Genomic DNA, 15,816 nt, shown 5'->3' with positions numbered 1-15,816 from the left:
GTTAGGAATTAACTAGTAGGAAGATATTAACAATTAGTAAGTAGAATTTAGCTGTAGTCTTCCTATTGTCTTCTAGTATTCTGTCTGTAGCTTACAATAATTAACATAGCATAATATAATAATAATAATAAACAGAAATAGCTGCTGAATATCATGTATGTAGATCAGTTAAGACCCACTAATCACTAAGGTAGTGGGTTCTATTGTATAAATATTAATGCTGAAGTTCTACGGGACTGATGACCACAGATGCTGAGTCCCATAGTGCTCAGAGCCATTTGAACCATTTTGAGGGAGAAGGAGCCCTGATGAGGTGGAATGGGTTAGGTGAATTTGGAGCTGGTGGGATGAGTAAATGTCGAGGTGGAGTTTATGTTCTGGGAGGGAGAAATGGATGAAGTTTCTTTGGGTGAGTATGTGGAGGGTATGTAGGCGAGGGGTTGGTGGGATGTGTTGGTAAAGGCGCGGCAGCGAATGAGGATTGGAAAGTAGAGAGGATACTACTGGATTATTGGAGCAAAGTTTGTAGATGGCGTAGGTTGTTCAGAGGTGTTCAATGTGAGTGAGGAGAGGTGGCAGTTTCATGAGCTGGTAAAGGATCCTTGTGAGGGAAGGTAAACGGATACAGAATGCCAGCAGGACTGCATGGTGTTCCAATATTTGGAGGGACTGATAGAACTTGGCTGAGGCGGAGATCCACGCAAAACTCGCATAGCAAAGGATGGGTCAGATCAAGGTTTTGCACGTGTGGAGGACCGAGGAGTGGTGCAATGCTCAAGTTCCGCCAGTTAGTAGTTTCAGTCTATTGTAAGCTTTCTTTTGGGTTGTTAGATGACATTTCCAAGTTAGTTGCCAGTCGATGTTTAGTCCAAGATATTTTAGTGTATTAGTTAGCTGGACAGGACAGTCATAAATGGTAAGCTAGGAGTCATGGAGACGGGAGGTGTGTCCTATAATTGTTGCTTGGGTTTTGGAAGGGTTGATCTTGAGGAGCCATTGGTTACATTAGGAGGTGGATTTGGAGGTATCATTATGATGTCTGGAACGTAGGGTAGACAGCGAGGAAAGCGGTGTCTTCAGCGTACTGATGGAGGTTGTTTGGGGCTATCGGCGGCATAGAGGACATAAAGGAGAGGAGAGAGGATGGAGCCTCGGAGCAGGCAAGCAGTGGCATGGAAGGTGCGGGAATTGTTGTGTTTAATGGTTACAAGAGAGGAAGTATGCAGTAAGACGGACATCATTAATCGTAAGTGCGACTGACCATACGCTGGACTGCCGTGTATGTATCGGCCACGAGGAACACTATTGATCCACATACACTCCTGGAAATGGAAAAAAGAACACATTGACACCGGTGTGTCAGACCCACCATACTTGCTCCGGACACTGCGAGAGGGCTGTACAAGCAATGATCACACGCACGGCACAGCGGACACACCAGGAACCGCGGTGTTGGCCGTCGAATGGCGCTAGCTGCGCAGCATTTGTGCACCGCCGCCGTCAGTGTCAGCCAGTTTGCCGTGGCATACGGAGCTCCATCGCAGTCTTTAACACTGGTAGCATGCAGCGACAGCGTGGACGTGAACCGTATGTGCAGTTGACGGACTTTGAGCGAGGGCGTATAGTGGGCATGCGGGAGGCCGGGTGGACGTACCGCCGAATTGCTCAACACGTGGGGCGTGAGGTCTCCACAGTACATCGATGTTGTCGCCAGTGGTCGGCGGAAGGTGCACGTGCCCGTCGACCTGGGACCGGACCGCAGCGACGCACGGATGCACACCAAGACCGTAGGATCCTACGCAGTGCCGTAGGGGACCGCACTGCCACTTCCCAGCAAATTAGGGACACTGTTGCTCCTGGGGTATCGGCGAGGACCATTCGCAACCGTCTCCATGAAGCTGGGCTACGGTCCCGCACACCGTTAGGCCGTCTTCCGCTCACGCCCCAACATCGTGCAGCCCACCTCCAGTGGTGTCGCGACAGGCGTGAATGGAGGGACGAATGGAGACGTGTCGTCTTCAGCGATGAGAGTCGCTTCTGCCTTGGTGCCAATGATGGTCGTATGCGTGTTTGGCGCCGTGCAGGTGAACGCCACAATCAGGACTGCATACGACCGAGGAACACAGGGCCAACACCCGGCATCATGGTGTGGGGAGCGATTTCCTACACTGGCCGTACACCACTGGTGATCGTCGAGGGGACACTGAATAGTGCACGGTACATCCAAACCGTCATCGAACCCATCGTTCTACCATTCCTAGACCGGCAAGGGAACTTGCTGTTCCAACAGGACAATGCACGTCCGCATGTATCCCGTGCCACCCAACGTGCTCTAGAAGGTGTAAGTCAACTACCCTGGCCAGCAAGATCTCCGGATCTGTCCCCCACTGAGCATGTTTGGGACTGGATGAAGCGTCGTCTCACGCGGTCTGCACGTCCAGCACGAACGCTGGTCCAACTGAGGCGCCAGGTGGAAATGGCATGTCAAGCCGTTCCACAGGACTACATCCAGCATCTCTACGATCGTCTCCATGGGAGAATAGCAGCCTGCATTGCTGCGAAAGGTGGATATACACTGTACTAGTGCCGACATTTTGCATGCTCTGTTGCCTGTGTCTATGTGCCTGTGGTTCTGTCAGTGTGATCATGTGATGTATCTGACCCCAGGAATGTGTCAATAAAGTTTCCCCTTCCTGGGACAATGAAGTCACGGTGTTCTTATTTCAATTTCCAGGAGTGTATTTACTTGGCGAGACGACTGGCGCGCTCACGCTGTGAGCGCTGCGCTGCGGCGAGACTGTGCCCTCTAACAGCCATAGAGGTCCATAGACGGTTCATGTGGCTCTAAGTACTATGGGACTTAACATCTGAGGTCATCAGCCCCTAAACTTAGTACTTCTGAAGCCTAACTAACCTAACGACATCACACACATCCATGCCCGATGCGGCCGTAGCATCCGCGTAGTTCCGGACTGAAGCGCTTAGAAACGCTCGGCCACCGCGGCCGGCCCGAGGTCCATAGACTTCCACGGATCCGGATACCAGAACGATGATGTTCTGGTAGCTGAAAACAGGATTGATGGTGTGCTTACGAGTGTTCTGCCGAACTGTTGTTTACATGTCGTCAAACTAAACAGGCGTTGCAATGAGAATCAAGAACGCCTGAGAAAGCGTTTGAGATTGAGACAGAGGAAGAGAGGCCAAGGCTCGCTTGCCCACCTTATGCTGTCCCACTATCCGGAAAGATCGATAGACTCTAGACATCCAGTGTATTTCGCTCCCTTCATCTAAGATAAAAAGTCTTGTTTGTGATATTAAAGACAATGTAAGATCTCCAAAAGACAGCTGTGTATTACGTTCCATACGAATATGGCTTGTATTACGAGGCGTGTTTTTTAAGTAAGTATCGTTTTGAAATTAAAAAAAAAGACGTGCTAAGATATCTCAATAATTTTATTTTTGCCTGAAAGCCTGTACCTTAATCTACGCACTGACGCCATTACAGTCTGATTCTTCCTTGTTTACGTTGTGTACTGATTGTTTAAGATGCCTCCGATAATCGTGAGTCCCGCCGACTGTGAAGTACGGGCTGTTATAAGATTTATTAGTGCTAAAGGCCTATAAGCGATCGATATTCATAGTGAGATCTGTGCAGTTTACGGAGAAAACATTATGAGTGATGGAATGGTAAGAAAGAGGGTGAGAGCATTTAAAGATGGCCGCACAAATGTGCATGATGAACAAGGGAGTGGGCGTCCTTCGGCAGTTAATGAAACTTTGGTGCAGGAAGTGGACAATGAGTTGAGAGAAAACAGACGATTTACGATTTTCTCCTTGCGGGATGACTTTCCTCATGTTTCTCGTAGTGTTTTGTAGGGCATTGTGACCGAGCACTTGAATTACCGAAAATTGTGCGCACGTTTGGTACCGAAAATTTTGACGGATGTGCACAAAACCAAACGTTTAGACAGTGCATTGACTTTCCTTGAGCGGTACGACAACGACGGTGATGATTTCCTAATCCAAATTGCTACGGGCGATGAAACATTGGTGGCCTACGTCACACCAGAATCAAAGCAACTGTCCATGGAAGTTGAGCAAGGGCATCGTTTTGCTGCAAGACAATGCCCGTCCGCATGTGACGAATCAGACCAAAGATCTCATCAAATCTTTTCGATGGGAAACTTTAGATCATCCTCCGTACAGCCCCGATCTTGCGCCCAGTGACTACCATCTGTTCCTGCACTTGAAGAAACACCTGGGTGGTCAGCGTCTTCAAAACAGTGGTGATGCAGTGGTTAACAAGTCAGGCGGCAGACTTCTATGAGGAGGGTATTCAAAAACTGGTACAACGTTATGACAAGTGCCTCAATATTGACGGAAATTATGTAGAAAAGTAGATTAAGGTACAGGCTTTCATGTAAAAATAAAATTATTGAGATAGCTTAGCACGTCTTTTCTAAATTTCAAAACGGTACTTACTTAAAAAAAAACACGCCTCGTACATGGGGCAGACTGTCAGAACAATCGAGAACAGATGAAGGGAACAACCAATTAAACCAACCAAGTAAATCAGCTGTCGCGAGCACTGCCACGAATATAATCGTGAAATTAAGTACGATGAGGCCAGTATTGTGATGCAAACGCAAAGCTTCTGCGATAGCGTAAGTAAGGCGTCTATAAAATAAAGCTGTCAGAAAACTCAATAAACGGGGACGGATGTTTCAATTTACACAAGGATTGTGGTCCAGCTCTTAAATTTATTAATATCACCCTGGCCATCTAATCCACCGGAGTTGGGATACGCTGAAAGAATTTGTGTTTTACGGAAAATAGGTACGGTCTCTGAGAAACAAAAGAGCATCAAAGGGCATAGTGAGCGTCGGGAGCCGATCTCAATTATGAACTGCGATGCGAGAGAAGCAATGTTTCACAGTCGGATTGGAATCCAGGCAGCGAATACAAATAACAGCAGATCACAAGATCACATTAATAAGATGGCTGGGTGTGTCGTAGAAATATTGTACATACGATGGAGCTCTGCAGAATGCCTCGAAGCTCACCATGAATCAAGAAGACCGAGAAAAAGTAAACGGAAACTGTATGTCAACGATATACTTGAGTGTTATTGAACTGAGCGAGGTGGCGCAGTTGTTAGCATACTGGATTCTCATACGGGAGGACGACAGTTCAAACCCGCGTCCTACTATCCTGATTTAGTTTTTCCGTGATTTTCCTAAATCGCTCCAGGCAAATGCCGGGATGGTTCCTTTGAAAGGGCACGGCCGACTTCCTTCCCGCCGGCCGGTGTGGCCGAGCGGTTCTAGGCGCTACGGTCGCAGGTTCGAATCCTGCCTCGGGCATGGATGTGTGTGATGTCCTTAGGTTAGTTAGGTTTAAGTAGTTCTAAGTTCTAGGGGCTGATGACCTCAGGTGTTAAGTCCCATAGTGCTCAGAGCCATTTGAACCATTTGAACTTCATTCCCCATCCTTCGCTAAGGACTGATGACATTGCTGTTTGGTCCCCTTCCCTGAATCCACAAACCAACTGTTACTTTATTTTTAGGTATTGTATTTCGTTTTGAACATGTGCGTTTCAAATTCAGGTAAGTAAATAAATGAAAGCATTCCATTCTCGTTCAGCGTCACCTAAGTCCTATGCGACATTTCAAGCCTGAATTTTTGCAGCATCAGGTGAGATCGGAAAGGCGATATGGTGAAATAATGTGATCTTTTATCAACACGGTCCTGTTCGAGTTAAGAAGAGTGTGCACTGTGACGATAATTTGTGTGCCCGCAGCGCTACAGAAGTTGGTGGAGGAGCTGCAGACGGGGAAGGACATGCACTACCAGAACGCGGGGCAAGACGAGCTGGTGATGGCGACCGTCAGCGAGCTGGGCTTCCCCGTCTCCTTCCAGCTCAAGTCGCTGCTGCTGGGCCGCGCCACCGCCAAGGCGCGCCTCAACCTGCAAGACCACGACCTCTCCGTCGAAGGCTCTGCACTGTGAGTACCATTCCTATCGCGATAAGGGTGTACACTGCGTGGCCAGGGTTCCCTCGGACCCGCTCCTCTGCTGTCATCGTCACCGCCGCAGTGATGGGCTCGTATTTAGGAGGAACGGGTACACTATCACCACCTGGCCATCATTTTTATAAATCGAATGGCTTGAACGGTGTGTTGGTTCCTGAAGCAAATCTGTTATCACAGAATGAAGGCTTTCACGGCAGGTGTTGTCACCACTTAACACTTCCGGGCTGAGATGCCGTGGTCTATACATAAGACTCTCCCCTGACGTTTCGCCTTCGACTGCAGAAGGCATCCTCCGAGGACAATCGGTGAACTGTGATGATGTTTGGTTTGTGGGGCGCTCAACTGCGCGGTCAGCAGTACAAAGACCCAGTTTTTACGTAGTCCACTTTTTACACAGTCCAATCTAGCTACTGTCACTAATGGTCTTGTTGTTGTGGTCTTCAGTCCTGAGACTGGTTTGATGCAGCTCTCCATGCTACTCTATCCTGTGCAAGCTTTTTCATCTCCCAGTACCTACTGCAACCTACATCCTTCTGAATCTGCTTAGTGTATTCATCTCTTCGTCTCCCTCTACGATTTTTACCCTCCACGCTGCCCTCCAATACTAAATTGGTGATCCCTTGATGCCTCAGAACATGTCCTACCAACCGATCCCTTCTTCTGGTCAAGTTGTGCCACAAACTTCTCTTCTCCCCAATCCTATTCAATACTTCCTCATTAGTTATGTGATCTACCCATCTAATCTTCAGCATTCTTCTGTAGCACCACATTTCGAAAGCTTCTATTCTCTTCTTGTCCAAACTATTTATCGTCCATGTTTCACTTCCATACATGGCTACACTCCATACGAATACTTTCAGAAATGACTTCCTGACACTTAAATCAATACTGGATGTAAACAAATTTCTCTTCTTCAGAAACGCTTTCCTTGCCATTGCCAGTCTACATTTTATATTCTCTCTACTTCGACCATCATCAGTTATTTTGCTCCCCAAATAGCAAAACTCCTTTACTACTTTAAGGGCCTCATTTCCTAATCTAATTCCCTCAGCATCGCCCGACTTAATTAGACTACATTCCATTATCCTTGTTTTGCTTTTGTTGATGTTCATCTTATATACTCCTTTCAAGACACTGTCTATTCCATTCAACTGCTCTTTCAAGTCCTTTGCTGTCTCTGACAGAATTACAATGTCATCGGCGAACCTCAAAGTTTTTATTTCTTCTCCATGAATTTTAATACCTACTCCGAATTTTTCTTTTGTTTCCTTTACTGCTTGCTCAATATACAGATTGAACAACATCGGGGAGAGGCTACAACCCTGTCTTACTCCCTTCCCAACCACTGCTTCCCTTTCATGTCCCTCGACTCTTATAACTGCCATCTGGTTTCTGTACAAATTGTAAATAGCCTTTCGCTCCCTGTATTTTACCCCTGCCACCTTTAGAATTTGAACGAGAGTATTCCATTCAACATTGTCAAAAGCTTTCTCTAAGTCAACAAATGCTAGAAACGTAGGTTTGTCTTTTCTTAATCTTTCTTCTAAGATAAGTCGTAAGGTCAGTATTGCCTCACGTGTTCCCGTGTTTCTACGGAATCCAAACTGATCTTCCCCGAGGTTGGCTTCTACTAGTTTTTCCATTCGTCTGTAAAGAATTCGTGTTAGTATTTTGCAGCTGTGACTTATTAAACTGATAGTTCGGTAATTTTCACATCTGTCAACACCTGCTTTCTTTGGGATAGGAATTATTATATTCTTCTTGAAGTCTGAGGGTATTTCGCCTGTTTCATACATCTTGCTCACCAGATGGTAGAGTTTTGTCAGGACTGGCTCTCCCACGGCCGTCAGTAGTTCCAATGGAATATTGTCTACTCCGGGGGCCTTGTTTCGACTCAGGTCTTTCAGTGCTCTGTCAAACTCTTCACGCAGTATCATATCTCCCATTTCATCTTCATCTACATCCTCTTCCATTTCCATAATATTGTCCTCAAGTACATCGCCCTTGTATAGACCCTCTATATACTCCTCCCACCTTTCTGCTTTCCATTCTTTGCTTAGAACTGGGTTTCCATCTGAGCTCTTGATATTCATACAAGTCGTTCTCTTATCTCCAAAGGTCTCTTTAATTTTCCTGTAGGCGGTATCTATCTTACCCCTAGTGAGATAGGCTTCTACATCCTTACATTTGTCCTCTAGCCATCCCTGCTTAGCCATTTTGCACTTCCTGTCGATCTCATTTTTGAGACGTTTGTATTTCTTTTTGCCTGTTTCACTTACTGCATTTTTATATTTTCTCCTTTCATCAATTAAATTCAATATTTCTTCTGTTACCCAAGGATTTCTACTAGCCCTCGTCTTTTTACCTACTTGATCCTCTGCTGCCTTCACTACTTCATCCCTCAAAGCTACCCATTCTTCTTCTACTGTATTTATTTCCCACATTCCTGTCAATTGCTCCCTTATGCTCTCCCTGAATCTCTGTACAACCTCTGGTTCTTTTAGTTTATCCAGGTCCCATCTCCTTAAATTCCCACCTTTTTGCAGTTTCCTCAGTTTTAATCTACGGGTCATATCCAATAGATTGTGGTCAGAGTCCACATCTGCCCCTGGAAATGTCTTACAATTTAAAACCTGGTTCCTAAATCTCTGTCTTACCATCATATAATCTATCTGATACCTTTTAGTATCTCCAGGGTTCTTCCATGTATACAGCCTTCTTTCATGATTCTTAAACCAAGTGTTAGTTATGATTATGTTGTGCTCTGTGCAAAATTCTACCAGGCGGCTTCCTCTTTCATTTCTTAGCCCCAATCCATATTCACCTACTATGTTTCCTTCTCTCCCTTTTCCTACACTCGAATTCCAGTCACCCATGACTATTAAATTTTCGTCTCCCTTCACAATCTGAATAATTTCTTTTATTTCATCATACATTTCTTCAATTTCTTCGTCATCTGCAGAGCTAGTTGGCATATAAACTTGAACTACTGTAGTAGGTGTGGGCTTCGTATCTATCTTGGCCGCAATAATGCGTTCACTATGCCGTTTTTAGTAGCTTACCCGCATTCCTATTTTCCTATTCATTATTAAACCTACTCCTGCATTACCCCTATTTGATTTTGTGTTTATAACCCTGTAGTCACCTGACCAGGTGATGAGGATGGAATGATGAGGACAACACACACGCCCAGTCCCCGGGCAGAGAAAATCCCCAACCCGGCCGGGAATCGAACCCGGGACCCCGTGATCGAGAGGCAGCAACGCTAGCCACTGATCACGATCTGCGGAGAAGGAAATCGATAATAGATTTCACTTAACACTTCCGGGCTGAGATGCCGTGTTCCATACATAAGAGTCTTATGTATGGAACACGGCATCTCAGCCCGGAAGTGTTAAGTGAAATCTATTATCGATTTCCTTCTCCACGTCCCTCTGTTCCCAGCTTGTGGTCCATTTCGAATGACCTCGTCTAAGTCTGTATTTACATACATCTGTATGGCTACTCTGGCTTACCCTACTTACGTGCCTGGCAGAGGGCTCATCGTAGCACATTCACACTATTTCTCTTCCGTTCTACCCCAGAACAGTGCGGGAAGAGGACGCAAAAGCGTAGTGCAGGCAGTCCCTTTAGAAAATCTGTTGTATCTTCTAAGAGTTTTGCCAGTAGAACGCGGTTTTTGCTTCGTGTTCCCCACAATATTTTCTATGTGAACGTTCCAGTTTAATTTGATCGTAATTCATCATTTTAGTTTTCAGCTCCTCGTGTTGACCGTGTTTGCAGTTAATATTGTTGGATGTGAGGTCCGCCAGTTATGCAAAACACCGTTTTTCCTCAGTAACCAACATGTTTCGGCTCCACTGCGCCATCATCAGTGGGTTTTCGTTTTTATTTATTCTGTAATGTGAAAATTTTTGTTAAATGATTATAAAATTATGTGGATGTTTAGTTCAAACACTAGTTCGTTTCTTTTCGTAAATACCTTTACATTTGGAGTGCATCAATTTTCCGGATCACTTGAGTGTTATGGTTCAAATGGCTCTGAGCACTATGGGAATTAACAGCTATTGTCATCAGTCCCCTAGAACTTAGAACTACTTAAACCTAACTAACCTAAGGACATCACACAACACCCAGCCATCACGAGGAAGAGAAAAGCCCTGACCCAGCCGGGAATCGAACCCGGGAACCCGGGCGCGGGAAGCGAGAACGCTACCGCACGACCACGAGCTGCGGACAGTTGAGTGTTAATTACTACACGAAAACGTAACTAAAAACGAAAACATCGCGAAAAACAAAATTACATTACTCAAGATAGGTTAACTCCCAGCAAAAATCTTTCTCATCAACATCGTTTGGTTGCAGATGACAAGCTACCTGTAGTAATTAACACACAAGTGATCCGGAAAATTCATGCACACCAAATGTAAAGGTATTTACAAAAAGAAACGAACTATTGTTTGAATTAAACATCCACATAATTTTATAATCATGTAACAAAAATTTTCACATTAGAGAATAAATAAAAACAAAAACCCACTGATGATGGCACAGTGGTGCCGAGTCATGGTTGGGTACTGAGAAAAAACTGTGTTTTGTATAACTTGCGGACCTCACATCCAACAATTTTGATCGTAATTGTAGTCCCTAGGTTTTTTAAAAAAAATGGCTCTGAGCACTATGGGACTTAACATCTATGGTCATCAGTCCCCTAGAACTTAGAACTACTTAAACCTAACTAACCTAAGGACAGCACACAACACCCAGCCATCACGAGGCAGAGAAAATCTCTGACCCCGCCGGGAATCGAACCCGGGAACCCGGGCGTGGGAAGCGAGAACGCTACCGCACGACCACGAGATGCGGGCCTTGGTTTTTTAGTTGAATTGACTGTTGTGTCCGGCTTTGTACACAACGGTAGGGAGAGGTGGACTACGGAGTGGTGTGGCAACTGTCGTCGTAGGAAAGCCTAGCAGGAGAATGATCAACGTACAAGTTAACAGAGCAAACAGAAGATTTTCTTAACTTGCATTTTTCCAAGCGAATGAGGACTCATTACAAAGAATACTACAAGAAACAGAGCCCAGCTATCACAATGTCAACTAGGAAGAAGCTCGCTGTACTGAAGCACGAACTATGGTGTCGGTGTTACGGCTAGTTGGCGTCTGCATAGCATCCCGTGGCGAAGTGACTGCGACCGCAAGGGAGCTGAGCCCGCTGCTACCGGCCATCCTGTATTGCGATGGCAGAGGGCATTCCAAGCACAGGGTCGCTGGAGGTGTGGCTCAGCGGACGCGCTCCCTTGGGCCCGCGCAACCGCTATCGTTGTCAGAGGGAGACTTCCCATTCTATTACCAATGTAACGACGCCCATGGCGCGGTATCGATACGTAGTATCAAAGTGACACTCTTTAAATTTGTCTGATTTATCGTATAACCGATATTTAAAGCGTTCCTTTTAGTATTAATGTGAATGACCTCACACTTTTCTTTATTTAGAGTCGGTTGCCACTTTCTGCAAAAAAATGGTTCAAATGGCTCTGAGCACTATGGGACTTAACAGCTTTGGTCATCAGTCCCCTAGAACTTAGAACTACTTAAACCTAGCTAACCTAAGGACATCACACACATCCATGCCCGAGGCAGGATTCGAACCTGCGACCGTAGCAGTCGCGCGGTTCCGGAATGAGCGCCTAGAACCGCTCGGCCACCTCGGCCGGACCACTTTCTGCACTATACAGATATCTTGTCTAAATGTTTTTGCAACTGGTTTCGATCATCTGATGATTGTACTAGATGGTAAATGGCAGCATCATCTGTAAACAATCTAAGAAGGCTGCTTTGTAAATATACATTAGGAGCTGCAGTGTAGCCGCAACACTTCCTTGGTGAACTCCACTCATCACATCCATTCGCACACCTGAGGCCGTACTCCTCAGGCACGTAGTTTGATTAGAAGCTACTTGTGAGGAATGGTGTCAAAAGCACTCTGGAAATCGAGAAACATGACATCAATTTGAGATCCCCTGTAGATAACACTCATTACTTTGCGTGAATCAAGAGGTAGTTGTGTTTCACAGGAACAATATTTTCTGAATAAGTGCCGACTATGTGCCAATAAAGATCTGTCCGTGGTATTTGAGAGAAGTTGGATCGGGATGTTTGGAGCCTTAGTTTTTAATTTTTTCCAATGATGCATGATTTATTCTGTCCCTGTACATTAACTCACACAACACACACCATTACGACTCATAAACTCCTTATCATTCCCTGAACGGCTGTTGCAGCATGTTAAAATTTGTGTTGGGTCACAGTTTCCCAGACTGTTCTATTCTGGTCACCTTTTTCATCTGTACATCAGTATGGTTTAGCTTATGTCTAACAATATGTAATCTTATTTTGAGCTATATATATTCTCAGTGATTCAATCCAACATTTTTTCCAACTGTACTCAACATTCTCCCAAAGTCTTTGTTACAAATTTTACTCTCCCTGTGCTCCTCCAGTTTTTCCACTTGGCTGCTTTCGCATCCAAGCACTGTATGCTTTAGCAAAAGTTGCAATATATTGTCCTTTCTTCTGATCCGGATTGATCGTAGATTTCTTACCACTACAATTCTTTTTAATGTCACTTCATTTTACAGTTAATTTGTCACTTCGCATGTTGCACCATCCTGTGCCACATTTCAAGTGCTTTCAGTTTCTTCTTTCTGATTTCGCATAAGTCTACTACAAACGTGCAAGACTGTGTTCCAGGCCAATAGTTTCTGAACTTTGTGTCTCACTTCTGTTGCAATGCCTGGTAACAGTAACGCTTTTACGCTGAAAAATTGTCCCTTGCCTATACTAATTTGCTTTGGAAGTCTCCATTACTTCGTTCATCTTGTCTAACCATGATTCCTGGATAGCAAAATTCCTTCATGTTTCTACTGCATCTTCCAGTCTTAATTCTAAGATTGTTATTTTTATGCTAGCCTTCTTAATTTTTTGTATTAGTTCTGTCTGTGTTCATCCCAGCACTGTTTAAACCGAAATTTGTTCTACATAACCTGTGCTTTCCATTCAGTTATACTACTTTTTCCTTGCTCACAGCCAGTATGTCGTCTATGAATCTTAACATCTCCCCCTGATATTTCTTTAAAAATCCGGCGTACCCATTTGGCACATACAGCCACACATACACTTGTTTCAGTTCACTCATTTTTCTGGTTATGCAGGGTGAACAGTAATGAAACCTTTAAACTGCAGGGACTGATTCTTGATTGGAAGTGGAGGAAAAAAGGTCGTATGTACATGTGTGCGGAAATGCGTCGTTGCCACGGTAAATGGCTCTGACTATGTGCCGTGTGTTCCGTGTTGCAGATGATAGGGATAATAGCAGTTGTCCTGCAGGATACATGTAATCATACTTTGCATTACACCATATTGGCTGGCCACTTGCCTGGAGCTTGTATTAGGGTTCGTCTCGATATCCTATACACCCGGTTCTCCGAATCTGGTGTATGCTTACATTGCCACCTCCGTACACGTTCGTCTGTCTGAAAGAATGCATGATCACACAGACGCCCCAAAAGGGCCTTGGGTGTTGTGTGATGTGATTGGAGTCTGTGAGGGTGCTTGTTTTGGTATAGCCGTGCTGCCTCTCGACCTTTTCCATCTGGTTGGCCATTCACAAACACAATTCGGCTTGTTCACAACATAAATACCGAACCGTTCTGATGCTTATAGTATGCTGTGTCAGGCACACAGTCTTCAAGACACATGAAACACATGGCACGTGGCCAGAGGAACTTTCATTCGTTGGCGACATCTATGATACATTTCTGGACACATGTTTGTAGGACCTTTTTTCCTCCATTTCCAGTCAGGAATCCGTCTCTATAGTTTGTCGGTTTTATTAATGTTCACCCTGTGTACCACAAATTACGTCACTTTCAATTAGCACACATTTGCAATCTTGCATCTAGACATAACTCAAGTAATTATTAGAAATATGAAGTCCCAAGTCAGACTTCAGTATAGAATTTAACCTATGAATGGCTATTCCAGACGCAGTGATGCGCCCTAGGATAGCAAACGCCCATTCATGCGCTTTGATAGCTCTTCAGAACTTTTCTTTCACTTTTTTCGATGCTAATCTGATATAAAAGTTAAACCACAGCTGTGATGAGATACAACCCGTCTTTACACACTGGTTGAAATGAGATTGTTTGTTTTGCCGGCCGAAGTGGCCGTGCGGTTAAAGGCGCTGCAGTCTGGAACCGCAAGACCGCTACAATTGCAGGTTCGAATCCTACCTCGGGCATGGATGTTTGTGATGTCCTTAGGTTAGTTAGTTAGGTTTAACTAGTTCTAAGTTCTAGGGGACTAATGACCTCAGCAGTTGAGTCCCATAGTGCTCAGAGCCATTTTTTTGAGATTGTTTGCCTGTATTTTACACTTTTATTACACCACGAGATTTGGGTACATGTTTTAGAATCCTCATCTGTCTGTGTAACTTATTACTATCATTGTCAGAGCGAATGTGATTTCTCTATGTGACTGTTAATCACAATGGAACAGAGAAGACAGATGCTATTAATTAAGCAGCTTCAGCCTGTGTCTACACATGATGAATTACGAGGTGCTGCAACATTGGAGTCTGACCCAACTGCAGTGGCTGCCCATAGCTATGGGTGAGTGTATGTTTACAAGGTGATGTGACAGCTCTTGTCAGTCCTGGACAAGTTCATTGGCTGACTAACATGTTGTCATCAAGTAACAGCTGGTATCTTAGCTGGATGTATACATGGGCTGGGACAATGTGCTGTTGCGTTTCTGGGTGACTTGGCAGCTTCTGTATGAGCTGGGTGTGTACATGGACTGGGATAACATGCTGTTATTTGCAGGGTAACACGGCAGGTGCTGTCCGAGCTGCATGCGTACGTGGGTTGGGGTGGTGTGCTGTTGTGGCAACTGCTGTCTGTGCTGGACATGTACACAGGCTGGAACAACACTTTGTTGTTTGCAGGGTGACATGGCAACTGCTGTCTGAGCTTGGGGTGTACACGGGCTGGGACGATGTGCTGTATCTGGCAGCGTCGCATGCCACATCACTGGCGCGTTTGCCAAAGAGCAGGCTGCGTGCCAGCCTGAAGGACGAGGCGCTGCAGTTGTCTGTGGAGCCCTTGGCGCCGGACAACGAGCCGCAGCTGCTGTTCCACCACAGCTGCACGCCGTTCACCGCGCAGCACGACATCCTCAGCCTGGCACCCGCCAGCCTCAGCAAGAACGCCAAGCCCGACCTCACCGCGCCGGTGAGTCACATGCATGTTTTATTATCATCGTATACGGGCTGCCCAACACTTCTTTTTGTTCTTGTGGTCTTCAGTCCGAAGACTGATTTGATGCAACTCTCTATGTTACTCTATCCTGTGCAAGCCTCTTCATCTCCTAGTAACTACTGCAGCTTACATCCTTCTGAACCTGCTTTGTATACATCTCTTGGTCTCCTACGATTTTATCCACCCCCCCCCCCCCCCCACCACTGCGCCTTCCAGTACAAAATTGCTGCTTCCTTGATGTCTCAGAATGTGTCATACCAAACCGATCCCTTCTTCTAGTCAGATTGTGCACTAAGTCTTTTCTCCCCAATTCTTTTTAGTACCTCCCTATTAGTTACATGATCTACCCATCTAACCTTCAGCATTCTTCTGTAGCGCCACATTTCAAAAGCTTATATTCTCTTCTTGTCTAAACTGTTTATCGCCCATGCTTCACTCCCATACTAATATTTTCAGAAAAGC

At 45.3% G+C, this 15,816-nt stretch overlaps 1 protein-coding gene across 1 annotated transcript in view; it reads left to right on the top strand.

Moving 5' to 3' along the window:
- Nucleotides 1-15,816, top strand: part of LOC124556362 (vitellogenin-like) — a 331,070-nt gene that overhangs the window by 154,689 nt on the left and 160,565 nt on the right. Inside the window, exons 11-12 of the mRNA XM_047130328.1 lie at nucleotides 5,801-6,005; nucleotides 15,042-15,327. Of these exons, the coding sequence (XP_046986284.1) occupies nucleotides 5,801-6,005; nucleotides 15,042-15,327 (491 nt within the window). The remainder of the gene's footprint in view (nucleotides 1-5,800; nucleotides 6,006-15,041; nucleotides 15,328-15,816) is intronic.

The sequence above is a fragment of the Schistocerca americana genome, chromosome X, assembly GCF_021461395.2.
Source record: "Schistocerca americana isolate TAMUIC-IGC-003095 chromosome X, iqSchAmer2.1, whole genome shotgun sequence".
In the NCBI taxonomy this organism is placed as follows: Eukaryota; Metazoa; Arthropoda; class Insecta; order Orthoptera; family Acrididae; genus Schistocerca; species Schistocerca americana.
The sequence above is the reverse complement of the archived record's forward strand: the minus strand, read 5'-3'. Positions and strand labels throughout refer to the sequence as shown.